The 15991-nt window shown below is 34.8% G+C and overlaps 4 protein-coding genes, 1 long non-coding RNA gene and 1 pseudogene across 6 annotated transcripts in view; all 6 read left to right on the top strand.

Annotated features, from left to right (window-relative positions):
- LOC104755340 (serine carboxypeptidase-like 31) lies at positions 539 to 3766 on the top strand. Its single transcript, XM_010477695.2, has 10 exons — positions 539 to 889; positions 1255 to 1362; positions 1488 to 1583; positions 1763 to 1855; positions 1996 to 2087; positions 2257 to 2553; positions 2660 to 2793; positions 2892 to 2987; positions 3201 to 3306; positions 3400 to 3766. Exons 1-10 carry the CDS (start codon positions 589 to 591, stop codon positions 3544 to 3546), a joined length of 1470 nt encoding a protein of 489 aa, XP_010475997.1. The 5' UTR covers positions 539 to 588; the 3' UTR covers positions 3547 to 3766.
- Positions 3718 to 6098, top strand: LOC104759167 (serine carboxypeptidase-like 31). Its single transcript, XM_010482125.2, has 8 exons — positions 3718 to 3753; positions 4040 to 4184; positions 4325 to 4416; positions 4586 to 4882; positions 4989 to 5122; positions 5221 to 5316; positions 5530 to 5635; positions 5729 to 6098. The coding sequence occupies exons 1-8, from the start codon at positions 3718 to 3720 to the stop codon at positions 5873 to 5875; spliced, it is 1053 nt and encodes a 350-aa protein (XP_010480427.1). The 3' UTR covers positions 5876 to 6098.
- On the top strand, positions 6727 to 8331 carry LOC104759166 (annotated as a pseudogene).
- Positions 9490 to 10770, top strand: LOC104755339 (serine carboxypeptidase-like 31). The gene is made up of 5 exons (XM_010477694.2): positions 9490 to 9549; positions 9656 to 9789; positions 9888 to 9983; positions 10197 to 10302; positions 10396 to 10770. Exons 2-5 carry the CDS (start codon positions 9656 to 9658, stop codon positions 10540 to 10542), a joined length of 483 nt encoding a protein of 160 aa, XP_010475996.1. The 5' UTR covers positions 9490 to 9549; the 3' UTR covers positions 10543 to 10770.
- Positions 12413 to 13236, top strand: LOC104755334. Its single transcript, XR_762208.2, has 3 exons — positions 12413 to 12445; positions 12659 to 12764; positions 12858 to 13236. It is a non-coding gene; the product is annotated as an uncharacterized LOC104755334 (long non-coding RNA).
- LOC104755335 (uncharacterized protein At4g04980-like) overlaps positions 14492 to 15991 on the top strand; it is a 5102-nt gene continuing 3602 nt past the window's right edge. The window contains exons 1-4 of one of the 2 annotated variants that reach the window (XM_010477692.1): positions 14492 to 14587; positions 14673 to 15002; positions 15322 to 15417; positions 15519 to 15642. In XM_010477692.1, coding sequence (XP_010475994.1) covers positions 14561 to 14587; positions 14673 to 15002; positions 15322 to 15417; positions 15519 to 15642 — 577 coding nt within the window. In that variant the 5' untranslated portion in view covers positions 14492 to 14560. The remainder of the gene's footprint in view (positions 14588 to 14672; positions 15003 to 15321; positions 15418 to 15518; positions 15643 to 15991) is intronic. The other variant, XM_010477690.1, reaches the window with a different exon arrangement.

The following is a 15991-nucleotide window of genomic DNA, read 5'->3' as shown; positions in this document are numbered from 1 at the left end:
CTCCTAAATTGGTTTGGTAGACATATCACTCCTAAAATGGTTTGATATTGCAAAATCTATAAATACTCTTCATTGACTTCTGAATTATACGTATGGAACCTTAATTAAAGTATATGTGCATTACATATTTCAGTTTTCCTAATTATATATTTCCTCACTAGTTAAGCAGAGCTTATGCTATTGTGGGGTCTCTTAATCCGCCAAATTTCTTATTAGGTTAATAGGATTTTAAATTAATTAAATTTACATTACTTTTGGCCATGACGTGGTTCAAACCCATCGAAAAGAAAGTGCTTCATCCACTCTATATTAGTCAAGTATACGAATTCTCTTTAATTTGTCCCAATAGATCTTAGTTTTTAAGATGGAATTATTCGACCAACTGAACAAAAATTAAAGCCACCAATCGCCACATAAGAGTATTCTTTCATATCCACTTATATAACTTTTAATTTTTAACTATTATTATTTTTTAAGAAAGGCAAACAAAAATCACATGATCTTAGCTTATAAATAGACACCCAAGTCTTAGATCTTTCTTATCACCTCTACAATTCTTGATATTATTCTTCACAACTTATACTTCTAATGGATTATCACACCGAGAAAATATCTAATATATTAACTTGTTTGTGTCTTACGACCCTTTTAATGTTAGCACCGGCGGTTTTATGCACTAGACAACACCGGTTTGATAGCCCTAAGAGGAGCTTGTTGGCCAACGAGCAAGATTTAGTGACAAATTTACCTGGACAGCCTGATGTGAGTTTCAGACATTATGCCGGTTATGTCCCTGTCGATGAATCCAACGGAAGAGCTATGTTTTACTGGTTCTTTGAGGCCATGGATCTCCCCAAAGAGAAACCTCTAGTCCTCTGGCTTAATGGAGGTAACTCAATATTCTTTTGATTTATACTCATGCATGCATCAGCAACTATATATTCTCCCTCATTTCATTCTGATTGATAACATGTGATTCTACATATTTTTTTATCAGTTACATATTTATGTTTATCCGTTTTGCTATTTCTTCATACCAACATTAAATATAAAGGAAGTTAATTTAGCTATACTTTTGTCACTCTGTCGTTCACTGTTCCGCATATTTATTTTCACGACAATTTTTTTTCCTTCCAATGTTTAAACTAATCAAAGCTCTTACAATACAACCTAGCTAGTGTGATTTTTTTATACTTTTGATGTTGTCTCATGAAAGAACACATTTAGAATATAATGTTATATGTATATATATAGGTCCAGGTTGTTCTTCTGTGGGATATGGGGCAACACAAGAAATTGGTCCTTTTCTCGTGGACACCAACGGAAACGGACTTAACTTTAATCCATACGCATGGAATAAAGGTAAGCTTTTTGTTTTTTATGTTTTGGTTTTTATATAGTTTTCTTAGCATCACAATATCAAATATTTAAATGTAAAAAATGAAAATGACATTAAATGATGTAAAAAGGTTGATTTGCTGATGCAGAGGCCAACATGCTGTTTTTAGAATCTCCCGTCGGTGTTGGCTTTTCGTATTCAAACACAAGTAGCGATTATCAAAAACTTGGAGATGACTTTACAGGTAGGTCCATTATTATTTTTTCTTATCTTTTTACAAGTCCATTCTTATTATAATACATACATATATATTATCTGTAGTCTTTGTCCTTAATTAGACGACGAGCTAGGAATAGATTTAAAATATATAGTACGTATGTACGTCACAACATAAACTATATGCTTTATTCTCTTTTCTATCAGCAAGAGACGCATACACTTTTCTTTGCAACTGGTTCGAGAAATTCCCAGAACACAAAGAAAGTACCTTCTATATCGCCGGTGAAAGTTATGCAGGTAACTCATAATAAATCCTTTGTATCATTTAGTATTAATTTGTCTATAGAATGAGACATTGCAAGCCCTTTTTTTTATTTTTTTATATTTCTTGTAACGTATTTTCATGGCGAATTATTATTATTATTATTTTGTTGCAGGAAAGTACGTACCCGAGCTAGCAGAAGTTGTGTACGATAACAATAACAAGAAGAATGGTTCATCGCTTCACATCAATCTTAAGGGTATTTTGGTACGTGTAAATCTTAGTGATCTTTAACCCAAAAATATCCAACAAAATAAACCAAGATTGTATTTTAATATTATCATGCTTTTACTATAAACTTTGCATGATCGTTGCAAGTCTTGTGATTAGTATAAAATTGGGCTTAGACGACCTAGTGCACCTTTTTGCTATATAGTTGGGGAATCCGGAGACATCAGATGCAGAAGATTGGAGAGGTTGGGTGGATTACGCATGGAGCCACGCAGTGATATCGGACGAGACGCATAGGATCATAACCAGGACATGCAATTTCAGCAGCGACAATACTTGGAGCAACGATGAGTGCAATGAGGCCGTAGCGGAAGTTCTCAAGCAGTACCATGAGATAGATATCTATAGCATCTATACCTCAGTTTGCATTGGAGATTCTGCACGATCTTCTTACTTTGATTCAGCGCTATTCAAAACGAATTCCCACATTAGCTCTAAGAGGGTACGTGTGTGTGTAACATATGATCCTTAAAATTTATTATAGAAAACTATAATTAAGTCACTTTGATACTTAGTATAAATGTTTTTTTTTTGTTCGGATGCCTTAGATGCCACCGAGGCTCATGGGTGGATATGATCCATGCTTAGATGATTACGCGAGAGTATTTTACAACAGAGCAGATGTTCAGAAGTCTCTTCATGCGAGTGATGGAGTTAATCTCAAGAACTGGAGCATTTGCAAGTACTCTTCCCAAGATTCTTATGTGTTATATATAGTTTCTTTTATGGAGTTAATCTCAAGAACTTGTCTGAATACTATTTGGTTTTCTGAGATTTCAGCATGGAGATCTTTAATAATTGGACTGGTTCAAAACCATCGGTTTTGCCTATTTACGAGAAACTCATCGCCGGAGGATTAAGAATATGGGTTTACAGGTAAAATTCACTTAAAACCATTGAAACTAAATAAAAACAGAGTAGTAGAGTGCACACTACGGCTGTATCCTATGCAAATAACCACTATACACTATAGCTGCTTCTAGTATACTTTGGTTGATTAATTAGTAACAATTTGCAAGAAAGCTAAGTTTTATTATCCTCCAATTTTTTTAAGCCGTTGGTTTTTGGTTTCCTTTTGTGATGGCTCAGTGGTGACACTGACGGAAGAGTTCCTGTACTTGCCACTCGGTATAGTTTAAGCGCACTCGAATTACCCATCAAGACAGCTTGGAGGCCATGGTACCATGAGAAACAGGTATCCTTGGATCTACGTAACTTGTTATGTAAATTCTTAACTTGAGTGTATGATTAGACCGGTTAAGTTTCTTGATGATGCATGCTACAACAGGTAAGTGGGTGGCTTCAAGAATACGAAGGCCTAACGTTCGCTACGTTCAGAGGAGCTGGACATGCGGTGCCTTGCTTCAAACCAAGCAGCTCTCTCGCCTTTTTCTCGGCATTTCTCAGCGGAGTTCCTCCTCCGCCGTCGCGGTAGAGAAGCAAGTCAACCATTAATAAGATGATTTAGTAATCTAATTTTGAGTATTTTTGAAAGATTTTGGGTTTCGTTGCGTTAACTTGTCAAACACGGGATAGGAAGAAAAAAAGGATTGTAAGAGAGAAATTTGTATGTGAGTTATATGTTAAATTCTATGTGATGATCATAATGATCAAAGAAAAAACTTTCACACTTAAAGATAATGTTTAAATGAAAAATAAATAGTTTTTGGTGCAATATCAATATATTGAAATCCAAACAGGTAGCTCCAAAGACTATATATATATTTTTTTTTTGCACCAAAAAGTAGTAACTAGAACATCGAATATACTATTAAAGTAGCTTATTTCGAACTTCAGAACTTTAAGTCTTTAACTCTACTGCNTTATCTTTTTACAAGTCCATTCTTATTATAATACATACATATATATTATCTGTAGTCTTTGTCCTTAATTAGACGACGAGCTAGGAATAGATTTAAAATATATAGTACGTATGTACGTCACAACATAAACTATATGCTTTATTCTCTTTTCTATCAGCAAGAGACGCATACACTTTTCTTTGCAACTGGTTCGAGAAATTCCCAGAACACAAAGAAAGTACCTTCTATATCGCCGGTGAAAGTTATGCAGGTAACTCATAATAAATCCTTTGTATCATTTAGTATTAATTTGTCTATAGAATGAGACATTGCAAGCCCTTTTTTTTATTTTTTTATATTTCTTGTAACGTATTTTCATGGCGAATTATTATTATTATTATTTTGTTGCAGGAAAGTACGTACCCGAGCTAGCAGAAGTTGTGTACGATAACAATAACAAGAAGAATGGTTCATCGCTTCACATCAATCTTAAGGGTATTTTGGTACGTGTAAATCTTAGTGATCTTTAACCCAAAAATATCCAACAAAATAAACCAAGATTGTATTTTAATATTATCATGCTTTTACTATAAACTTTGCATGATCGTTGCAAGTCTTGTGATTAGTATAAAATTGGGCTTAGACGACCTAGTGCACCTTTTTGCTATATAGTTGGGGAATCCGGAGACATCAGATGCAGAAGATTGGAGAGGTTGGGTGGATTACGCATGGAGCCACGCAGTGATATCGGACGAGACGCATAGGATCATAACCAGGACATGCAATTTCAGCAGCGACAATACTTGGAGCAACGATGAGTGCAATGAGGCCGTAGCGGAAGTTCTCAAGCAGTACCATGAGATAGATATCTATAGCATCTATACCTCAGTTTGCATTGGAGATTCTGCACGATCTTCTTACTTTGATTCAGCGCTATTCAAAACGAATTCCCGCATTAGCTCTAAGAGGGTACGTGTGTGTGTAACATATGATCCTTAAAATTTATTATAGAAAACTATAATTAAGTCACTTTGATACTTAGTATAAATGTTTTTTTTTTGTTCGGATGCCTTAGATGCCACCGAGGCTCATGGGTGGATATGATCCATGCTTAGATGATTACGCGAGAGTATTTTACAACAGAGCAGATGTTCAGAAGTCTCTTCATGCGAGTGATGGAGTTAATCTCAAGAACTGGAGCATTTGCAAGTACTCTTCCCAAGATTCTTATGTGTTATATATAGTTTCTTTTATGGAGTTAATCTCAAGAACTTGTCTGAATACTATTTGGTTTTCTGAGATTTCAGCATGGAGATCTTTAATAATTGGACTGGTTCAAAACCATCGGTTTTGCCTATTTACGAGAAACTCATCGCCGGAGGATTAAGAATATGGGTTTACAGGTAAAATTCACTTAAAACCATTGAAACTAAATAAAAACAGAGTAGTAGAGTGCACACTACGGCTGTATCCTATGCAAATAACCACTATACACTATAGCTGCTTCTAGTATACTTTGGTTGATTAATTAGTAACAATTTGCAAGAAAGCTAAGTTTTATTATCCTCCAATTTTTTTAAGCCGTTGGTTTTTGGTTTCCTTTTGTGATGGCTCAGTGGTGACACTGACGGAAGAGTTCCTGTACTTGCCACTCGGTATAGTTTAAGCGCACTCGAATTACCCATCAAGACAGCTTGGAGGCCATGGTACCATGAGAAACAGGTATCCTTGGATCTACGTAACTTGTTATGTAAATTCTTAACTTGAGTGTATGATTAGACCGGTTAAGTTTCTTGATGATGCATGCTACAACAGGTAAGTGGGTGGCTTCAAGAATACGAAGGCCTAACGTTCGCTACGTTCAGAGGAGCTGGACATGCGGTGCCTTGCTTCAAACCAAGCAGCTCTCTCGCCTTTTTCTCGGCATTTCTCAGCGGAGTTCCTCCTCCGCCGTCGCGGTAGAGAAGCAAGTCAACCATTAATAAGATGATTTAGTAATCTAATTTTGAGTATTTTTGAAAGATTTTGGGTTTCGTTGCGTTAACTTGTCAAACACGGGATAGGAAGAAAAAAAGGATTGTAAGAGAGAAATTTGTATGTGAGTTATATGTTAAATTCTATGTGATGATCATAATGATCAAAGAAAAAACTTTCACACTTAAAGATAATGTTTAAATGAAAAATAAATAGTTTTTGGTGCAATATCAATATATTGAAATCCAAACAGGTAGCTCCAAAGACTATATATATATTTTTTTTTTGCACCAAAAAGTAGTAACTAGAACATCGAATATACTATTAAAGTAGCTTATTTCGAACTTCAGAACTTTAAGTCTTTAACTCTACTGCAAAAGATCTATTTCTTGGAATGCCCTTTTTTAACTAGGAAGGTACCATATGGAATATGCGAAGTTTCGCATACAAGAACCTACGGTCGGAGAAAAAAGTGTATCATGGATAATTTTTGGCGATTTTGCCATCTCAAAGAGACTATAGCAGTCTAGCAAGTTTGGCTCACATTTGTTTTGGATTTTTTTTGCTAATCCTCCATTTTTCATATATATAAATCATTAATAACCGTAGATTTTTTTTCTTAAACTTAAAATCATTAGGATCTCTGCCCCCGTTGGTCAAATAAAAGCCATAAATATGATACATAATGTACCTCTCCTATGGGTAAGATAGAACATGATGCAGCTATGATCACAATATTCCATTTCTTATAAAATGTATTCANGTAAATCTTAGTGATCTTTAACCCAAAAATATCCAACAAAATAAACCAAGATTGTATTTTAATATTATCATGCTTTTACTATAAACTTTGCATGATCGTTGCAAGTCTTGTGATTAGTATAAAATTGGGCTTAGACGACCTAGTGCACCTTTTTGCTATATAGTTGGGGAATCCGGAGACATCAGATGCAGAAGATTGGAGAGGTTGGGTGGATTACGCATGGAGCCACGCAGTGATATCGGACGAGACGCATAGGATCATAACCAGGACATGCAATTTCAGCAGCGACAATACTTGGAGCAACGATGAGTGCAATGAGGCCGTAGCGGAAGTTCTCAAGCAGTACCATGAGATAGATATCTATAGCATCTATACCTCAGTTTGCATTGGAGATTCTGCACGATCTTCTTACTTTGATTCAGCGCTATTCAAAACGAATTCCCGCATTAGCTCTAAGAGGGTACGTGTGTGTGTAACATATGATCCTTAAAATTTATTATAGAAAACTATAATTAAGTCACTTTGATACTTAGTATAAATGTTTTTTTTTTGTTCGGATGCCTTAGATGCCACCGAGGCTCATGGGTGGATATGATCCATGCTTAGATGATTACGCGAGAGTATTTTACAACAGAGCAGATGTTCAGAAGTCTCTTCATGCGAGTGATGGAGTTAATCTCAAGAACTGGAGCATTTGCAAGTACTCTTCCCAAGATTCTTATGTGTTATATATAGTTTCTTTTATGGAGTTAATCTCAAGAACTTGTCTGAATACTATTTGGTTTTCTGAGATTTCAGCATGGAGATCTTTAATAATTGGACTGGTTCAAAACCATCGGTTTTGCCTATTTACGAGAAACTCATCGCCGGAGGATTAAGAATATGGGTTTACAGGTAAAATTCACTTAAAACCATTGAAACTAAATAAAAACAGAGTAGTAGAGTGCACACTACGGCTGTATCCTATGCAAATAACCACTATACACTATAGCTGCTTCTAGTATACTTTGGTTGATTAATTAGTAACAATTTGCAAGAAAGCTAAGTTTTATTATCCTCCAATTTTTTTAAGCCGTTGGTTTTTGGTTTCCTTTTGTGATGGCTCAGTGGTGACACTGACGGAAGAGTTCCTGTACTTGCCACTCGGTATAGTTTAAGCGCACTCGAATTACCCATCAAGACAGCTTGGAGGCCATGGTACCATGAGAAACAGGTATCCTTGGATCTACGTAACTTGTTATGTAAATTCTTAACTTGAGTGTATGATTAGACCGGTTAAGTTTCTTGATGATGCATGCTACAACAGGTAAGTGGGTGGCTTCAAGAATACGAAGGCCTAACGTTCGCTACGTTCAGAGGAGCTGGACATGCGGTGCCTTGCTTCAAACCAAGCAGCTCTCTCGCCTTTTTCTCGGCATTTCTCAGCGGAGTTCCTCCTCCGCCGTCGCGGTAGAGAAGCAAGTCAACCATTAATAAGATGATTTAGTAATCTAATTTTGAGTATTTTTGAAAGATTTTGGGTTTCGTTGCGTTAACTTGTCAAACACGGGATAGGAAGAAAAAAAGGATTGTAAGAGAGAAATTTGTATGTGAGTTATATGTTAAATTCTATGTGATGATCATAATGATCAAAGAAAAAACTTTCACACTTAAAGATAATGTTTAAATGAAAAATAAATAGTTTTTGGTGCAATATCAATATATTGAAATCCAAACAGGTAGCTCCAAAGACTATATATATATTTTTTTTTTGCACCAAAAAGTAGTAACTAGAACATCGAATATACTATTAAAGTAGCTTATTTCGAACTTCAGAACTTTAAGTCTTTAACTCTACTGCAAAAGATCTATTTCTTGGAATGCCCTTTTTTAACTAGGAAGGTACCATATGGAATATGCGAAGTTTCGCATACAAGAACCTACGGTCGGAGAAAAAAGTGTATCATGGATAATTTTTGGCGATTTTGCCATCTCAAAGAGACTATAGCAGTCTAGCAAGTTTGGCTCACATTTGTTTTGGATTTTTTTTGCTAATCCTCCATTTTTCATATATATAAATCATTAATAACCGTAGATTTTTTTTCTTAAACTTAAAATCATTAGGATCTCTGCCCCCGTTGGTCAAATAAAAGCCATAAATATGATACATAATGTACCTCTCCTATGGGTAAGATAGAACATGATGCAGCTATGATCACAATATTCCATTTCTTATAAAATGTATTCATCCTTACACCATACCATACTTACTCTGTATTAAGTATTAACATTTCTTATCTTAGAGATATCTTTTACCCATTCAGCCACCAAATGAAATATTTTACATTCAGTATTAAAAAGTACATATATTATAGTATTTTTTTGTCATCTTTTTTCCTTTTTGTCATCTTTCCCAGTATTGATTAGGAATTTGTTACATTTGAGGAAAAATAAAAGATAAGGAACGTCTTGGTACATTGTGAAAGAAAAAAAGCGTTACACTTTGTTTTTTGGTTATCATACTTTTATAATTTCGAGTCAAACAAAATAATTAATACTACATATTTATAAACATAGTAGAAAATAAGAAAATTTACAAAAAGTATTTAGCTTCTGCCACATGTTTGTCCAAGGTTCATGATCTTACTGCCGTAGAACTAAGTCAAAGGAAATCATAAATTTCAGTCTAAAAAAGAAAAGAAATCATAGAAATTGGGATTCTTATTATCTTTTCAGAATTCCTCTATTTACCTATATTACTTACTCAATTCATCTATTTTTAGGATCCCTTCAGAAGCCAAAACTTCAACTTCCATTTCGGGAAAAAAATATTAAGAAAATCTATCCATAGATNTCTGCACGATCTTCTTACTTTGATTCAGCGCTATTCAAAACGAATTCCCACATTAGCTCTAAGAGGGTACGTGTGTGTGTAACATATGATCCTTAAAATTTATTATAGAAAACTATAATTAAGTCACTTTGATACTTAGTATAAATGTTTTTTTTTTGTTCGGATGCCTTAGATGCCACCGAGGCTCATGGGTGGATATGATCCATGCTTAGATGATTACGCGAGAGTATTTTACAACAGAGCAGATGTTCAGAAGTCTCTTCATGCGAGTGATGGAGTTAATCTCAAGAACTGGAGCATTTGCAAGTACTCTTCCCAAGATTCTTATGTGTTATATATAGTTTCTTTTATGGAGTTAATCTCAAGAACTTGTCTGAATACTATTTGGTTTTCTGAGATTTCAGCATGGAGATCTTTAATAATTGGACTGGTTCAAAACCATCGGTTTTGCCTATTTACGAGAAACTCATCGCCGGAGGATTAAGAATATGGGTTTACAGGTAAAATTCACTTAAAACCATTGAAACTAAATAAAAACAGAGTAGTAGAGTGCACACTACGGCTGTATCCTATGCAAATAACCACTATACACTATAGCTGCTTCTAGTATACTTTGGTTGATTAATTAGTAACAATTTGCAAGAAAGCTAAGTTTTATTATCCTCCAATTTTTTTAAGCCGTTGGTTTTTGGTTTCCTTTTGTGATGGCTCAGTGGTGACACTGACGGAAGAGTTCCTGTACTTGCCACTCGGTATAGTTTAAGCGCACTCGAATTACCCATCAAGACAGCTTGGAGGCCATGGTACCATGAGAAACAGGTATCCTTGGATCTACGTAACTTGTTATGTAAATTCTTAACTTGAGTGTATGATTAGACCGGTTAAGTTTCTTGATGATGCATGCTACAACAGGTAAGTGGGTGGCTTCAAGAATACGAAGGCCTAACGTTCGCTACGTTCAGAGGAGCTGGACATGCGGTGCCTTGCTTCAAACCAAGCAGCTCTCTCGCCTTTTTCTCGGCATTTCTCAGCGGAGTTCCTCCTCCGCCGTCGCGGTAGAGAAGCAAGTCAACCATTAATAAGATGATTTAGTAATCTAATTTTGAGTATTTTTGAAAGATTTTGGGTTTCGTTGCGTTAACTTGTCAAACACGGGATAGGAAGAAAAAAAGGATTGTAAGAGAGAAATTTGTATGTGAGTTATATGTTAAATTCTATGTGATGATCATAATGATCAAAGAAAAAACTTTCACACTTAAAGATAATGTTTAAATGAAAAATAAATAGTTTTTGGTGCAATATCAATATATTGAAATCCAAACAGGTAGCTCCAAAGACTATATATATATTTTTTTTTTGCACCAAAAAGTAGTAACTAGAACATCGAATATACTATTAAAGTAGCTTATTTCGAACTTCAGAACTTTAAGTCTTTAACTCTACTGCAAAAGATCTATTTCTTGGAATGCCCTTTTTTAACTAGGAAGGTACCATATGGAATATGCGAAGTTTCGCATACAAGAACCTACGGTCGGAGAAAAAAGTGTATCATGGATAATTTTTGGCGATTTTGCCATCTCAAAGAGACTATAGCAGTCTAGCAAGTTTGGCTCACATTTGTTTTGGATTTTTTTTGCTAATCCTCCATTTTTCATATATATAAATCATTAATAACCGTAGATTTTTTTTCTTAAACTTAAAATCATTAGGATCTCTGCCCCCGTTGGTCAAATAAAAGCCATAAATATGATACATAATGTACCTCTCCTATGGGTAAGATAGAACATGATGCAGCTATGATCACAATATTCCATTTCTTATAAAATGTATTCATCCTTACACCATACCATACTTACTCTGTATTAAGTATTAACATTTCTTATCTTAGAGATATCTTTTACCCATTCAGCCACCAAATGAAATATTTTACATTCAGTATTAAAAAGTACATATATTATAGTATTTTTTTGTCATCTTTTTTCCTTTTTGTCATCTTTCCCAGTATTGATTAGGAATTTGTTACATTTGAGGAAAAATAAAAGATAAGGAACGTCTTGGTACATTGTGAAAGAAAAAAAGCGTTACACTTTGTTTTTTGGTTATCATACTTTTATAATTTCGAGTCAAACAAAATAATTAATACTACATATTTATAAACATAGTAGAAAATAAGAAAATTTACAAAAAGTATTTAGCTTCTGCCACATGTTTGTCCAAGGTTCATGATCTTACTGCCGTAGAACTAAGTCAAAGGAAATCATAAATTTCAGTCTAAAAAAGAAAAGAAATCATAGAAATTGGGATTCTTATTATCTTTTCAGAATTCCTCTATTTACCTATATTACTTACTCAATTCATCTATTTTTAGGATCCCTTCAGAAGCCAAAACTTCAACTTCCATTTCGGGAAAAAAATATTAAGAAAATCTATCCATAGATACCACGTGGCGCGATTCAATAAGTGATAAGATTCACTATGTGTGTGGAGCGTTAGCGTTAAATAAACACACTTAGCTTCACACTTTTTATCACAACACTCAAATTAAGTCTATGTAATTATTACAAAGCAAAGTATACCAACAAAACACTTCCAGTCTTCTCTCGTTTTCTCCGCTGATGAGTGTGAAAACCTGTAAAGTTGAGGTAACGCAATTAATCGAAGCTTGTTTTTTGATATCTCTCTGTTGGTTTCTTATTTATATGCTATCTGTTATCAACTTTGTTACAGCCTGTTAAAAGGCAAACATCACTAATTAGNGTGTTATATATAGTTTCTTTTATGGAGTTAATCTCAAGAACTTGTCTGAATACTATTTGGTTTTCTGAGATTTCAGCATGGAGATCTTTAATAATTGGACTGGTNTCAAGTCTCCTAGACCTCCTCCGTTCGTGAGCCAAAAAACTTCAAGACGTGTTGCTTCGTCGGCGGNCATCGCCGGAGGATTAAGAATATGGGTTTACAGGTAAAATTCACTTAAAACCATTGAAACTAAATAAAAACAGAGTAGTAGAGTGCACACTACGGCTGTATCCTATGCAAATAACCACTATACACTATAGCTGCTTCTAGTATACTTTGGTTGATTAATTAGTAACAATTTGCAAGAAAGCTAAGTTTTATTATCCTCCAATTTTTTTAAGCCGTTGGTTTTTGGTTTCCTTTTGTGATGGCTCAGTGGTGACACTGACGGAAGAGTTCCTGTACTTGCCACTCGGTATAGTTTAAGCGCACTCGAATTACCCATCAAGACAGCTTGGAGGCCATGGTACCATGAGAAACAGGTATCCTTGGATCTACGTAACTTGTTATGTAAATTCTTAACTTGAGTGTATGATTAGACCGGTTAAGTTTCTTGATGATGCATGCTACAACAGGTAAGTGGGTGGCTTCAAGAATACGAAGGCCTAACGTTCGCTACGTTCAGAGGAGCTGGACATGCGGTGCCTTGCTTCAAACCAAGCAGCTCTCTCGCCTTTTTCTCGGCATTTCTCAGCGGAGTTCCTCCTCCGCCGTCGCGGTAGAGAAGCAAGTCAACCATTAATAAGATGATTTAGTAATCTAATTTTGAGTATTTTTGAAAGATTTTGGGTTTCGTTGCGTTAACTTGTCAAACACGGGATAGGAAGAAAAAAAGGATTGTAAGAGAGAAATTTGTATGTGAGTTATATGTTAAATTCTATGTGATGATCATAATGATCAAAGAAAAAACTTTCACACTTAAAGATAATGTTTAAATGAAAAATAAATAGTTTTTGGTGCAATATCAATATATTGAAATCCAAACAGGTAGCTCCAAAGACTATATATATATTTTTTTTTTGCACCAAAAAGTAGTAACTAGAACATCGAATATACTATTAAAGTAGCTTATTTCGAACTTCAGAACTTTAAGTCTTTAACTCTACTGCAAAAGATCTATTTCTTGGAATGCCCTTTTTTAACTAGGAAGGTACCATATGGAATATGCGAAGTTTCGCATACAAGAACCTACGGTCGGAGAAAAAAGTGTATCATGGATAATTTTTGGCGATTTTGCCATCTCAAAGAGACTATAGCAGTCTAGCAAGTTTGGCTCACATTTGTTTTGGATTTTTTTTGCTAATCCTCCATTTTTCATATATATAAATCATTAATAACCGTAGATTTTTTTTCTTAAACTTAAAATCATTAGGATCTCTGCCCCCGTTGGTCAAATAAAAGCCATAAATATGATACATAATGTACCTCTCCTATGGGTAAGATAGAACATGATGCAGCTATGATCACAATATTCCATTTCTTATAAAATGTATTCATCCTTACACCATACCATACTTACTCTGTATTAAGTATTAACATTTCTTATCTTAGAGATATCTTTTACCCATTCAGCCACCAAATGAAATATTTTACATTCAGTATTAAAAAGTACATATATTATAGTATTTTTTTGTCATCTTTTTTCCTTTTTGTCATCTTTCCCAGTATTGATTAGGAATTTGTTACATTTGAGGAAAAATAAAAGATAAGGAACGTCTTGGTACATTGTGAAAGAAAAAAAGCGTTACACTTTGTTTTTTGGTTATCATACTTTTATAATTTCGAGTCAAACAAAATAATTAATACTACATATTTATAAACATAGTAGAAAATAAGAAAATTTACAAAAAGTATTTAGCTTCTGCCACATGTTTGTCCAAGGTTCATGATCTTACTGCCGTAGAACTAAGTCAAAGGAAATCATAAATTTCAGTCTAAAAAAGAAAAGAAATCATAGAAATTGGGATTCTTATTATCTTTTCAGAATTCCTCTATTTACCTATATTACTTACTCAATTCATCTATTTTTAGGATCCCTTCAGAAGCCAAAACTTCAACTTCCATTTCGGGAAAAAAATATTAAGAAAATCTATCCATAGATACCACGTGGCGCGATTCAATAAGTGATAAGATTCACTATGTGTGTGGAGCGTTAGCGTTAAATAAACACACTTAGCTTCACACTTTTTATCACAACACTCAAATTAAGTCTATGTAATTATTACAAAGCAAAGTATACCAACAAAACACTTCCAGTCTTCTCTCGTTTTCTCCGCTGATGAGTGTGAAAACCTGTAAAGTTGAGGTAACGCAATTAATCGAAGCTTGTTTTTTGATATCTCTCTGTTGGTTTCTTATTTATATGCTATCTGTTATCAACTTTGTTACAGCCTGTTAAAAGGCAAACATCACTAATTAGAAGGAGCAAGACCGAACAGCAGGAGGTTAAACCTTGTTTGGTTTCTTCATCATCACCATCGATCAAGTCTCCTAGACCTCCTCCGTTCGTGAGCCAAAAAACTTCAAGACGTGTTGCTTCGTCGGCGGAAGAAATCAAGAATCATGCTCATAGAGAAGCGACAAAGGTATCGAGTTCGAGCTGCGGATCAAACAAATGGACAGGCAATTTCATTCTCATGGTTGAGCTTCGAAAAAAGATAATCACATTTAGAACAATCATTGATCTCCCTCCTCTTACCGGTTATCTCTCTATAATCAATGTACGTTTGCCCCTTCCGTACGTTTTTTTTTCCTATTTCAGATAATCATAACTTTGACCTAATTTCCTAGCTCTTATATATATTTTCCATTAAATATGTAAATTTTCCATTAACAAAAATGAAAATAGCTAGCTATATCTCGTCTCGTATCAATTACAAAAAAAAAAAAAGGTGTCCCAAGTTCATAAGCAGTTGTCAAATAGGCAAATCCAGTGAAAAACGATCCCTTAGCTTGGTGAAAACCACCACTTGATTTGTATAATATGAATGATTTAATTGATTTGTTGTTGTTTTTTTTTTTTTTGGCGGCTATTGCTAGATGGTGATGCGTACGATGAACGATATCCATAGGCTTTGTCCTGAGATCGTTACGAGCTCGCAAATCCTGGATATGAGACGTGCAGAAGTCGATAAGGTTTTATCTCATACAATAATAACGAAATTGTCTCTGAGACTCATTGAAGTTAAGCTCTGACCACAATTGTGATTTTTTTTTTTTTTGTATTTTGCAAACAGTTGCTTAACAATTTTTACAACGCTTTGATATCAATTGGAGATTCATGGATGGACGACCACGAATGGATTGTCAAATCAAAGTATAGGAACAGTAGCATTAGGAAGAATATGTCCGATCGACTTGGTAAAAGCATTCCAAACTCCTATGATTAATGTTCACTCTTGCTCATCATAAAAGTTGTTTGTAACACAATCTCTTTGGTTACAGTGGAAAAGGTGATAGCTGCATTAGATGGACTGATTAAGGGGTTGAACGAGAGGCTAGAGATCAGCAATGATGAAATGAAGGAAAAGGCTAGTCCGCGGTGTAAAACATCTAGCGGCGCCAGAACAGAGTCATTGGTAAAGCAACCGACCACGCCAATAAAGGCGTTGAGTCCATCCAGTGAAGTTAAAGACTTTGCAATCTCTGTGTCAAATCTTCCTAGAAATGTGACAATGCAAGCGCTTGTAAAGCTGAGTCCTATTGATGT

Source organism: Camelina sativa, chromosome 17 (assembly GCF_000633955.1).
Source record: "Camelina sativa cultivar DH55 chromosome 17, Cs, whole genome shotgun sequence".
NCBI lineage: Eukaryota > Viridiplantae > Streptophyta > Magnoliopsida > Brassicales > Brassicaceae > Camelina > Camelina sativa.
This window is presented reverse-complemented; position numbering and strand designations above follow the sequence as displayed.

Bases quoted from the DNA above. Each gene is read 5' to 3' on its own strand.
- LOC104755340 (XM_010477695.2), top strand. From the start codon at position 589: ATGGATTATCACACCGAGAAAATATCTAATATATTAACTTGTTTGTGT. The intron at 890-1,254 runs GTAACTCAATAT...GTATATATATAG, and splicing joins AGTCCTCTGGCTTAATGGAG to GTCCAGGTTGTTCTTCTGTG. The intron at 1,584-1,762 runs GTAGGTCCATTA...CTTTTCTATCAG, and splicing joins ACTTGGAGATGACTTTACAG to CAAGAGACGCATACACTTTT.
- LOC104759167 (XM_010482125.2), top strand. From the start codon at position 3,718: ATGATCAAAGAAAAAACTTTCACACTTAAAGATAAT. The intron at 4,417-4,585 runs GTACGTGTAAAT...TTTGCTATATAG, and splicing joins TCAATCTTAAGGGTATTTTG to TTGGGGAATCCGGAGACATC. The intron at 5,636-5,728 runs GTATCCTTGGAT...ATGCTACAACAG, and splicing joins CATGGTACCATGAGAAACAG to GTAAGTGGGTGGCTTCAAGA.
- LOC104755339 (XM_010477694.2), top strand. From the start codon at position 9,656: ATGCCACCGAGGCTCATGGGTGGATATGATCCATGCTTAGATGATTAC. The intron at 9,790-9,887 runs GTACTCTTCCCA...CTGAGATTTCAG, and splicing joins AAGAACTGGAGCATTTGCAA to CATGGAGATCTTTAATAATT. The intron at 10,303-10,395 runs GTATCCTTGGAT...ATGCTACAACAG, and splicing joins CATGGTACCATGAGAAACAG to GTAAGTGGGTGGCTTCAAGA.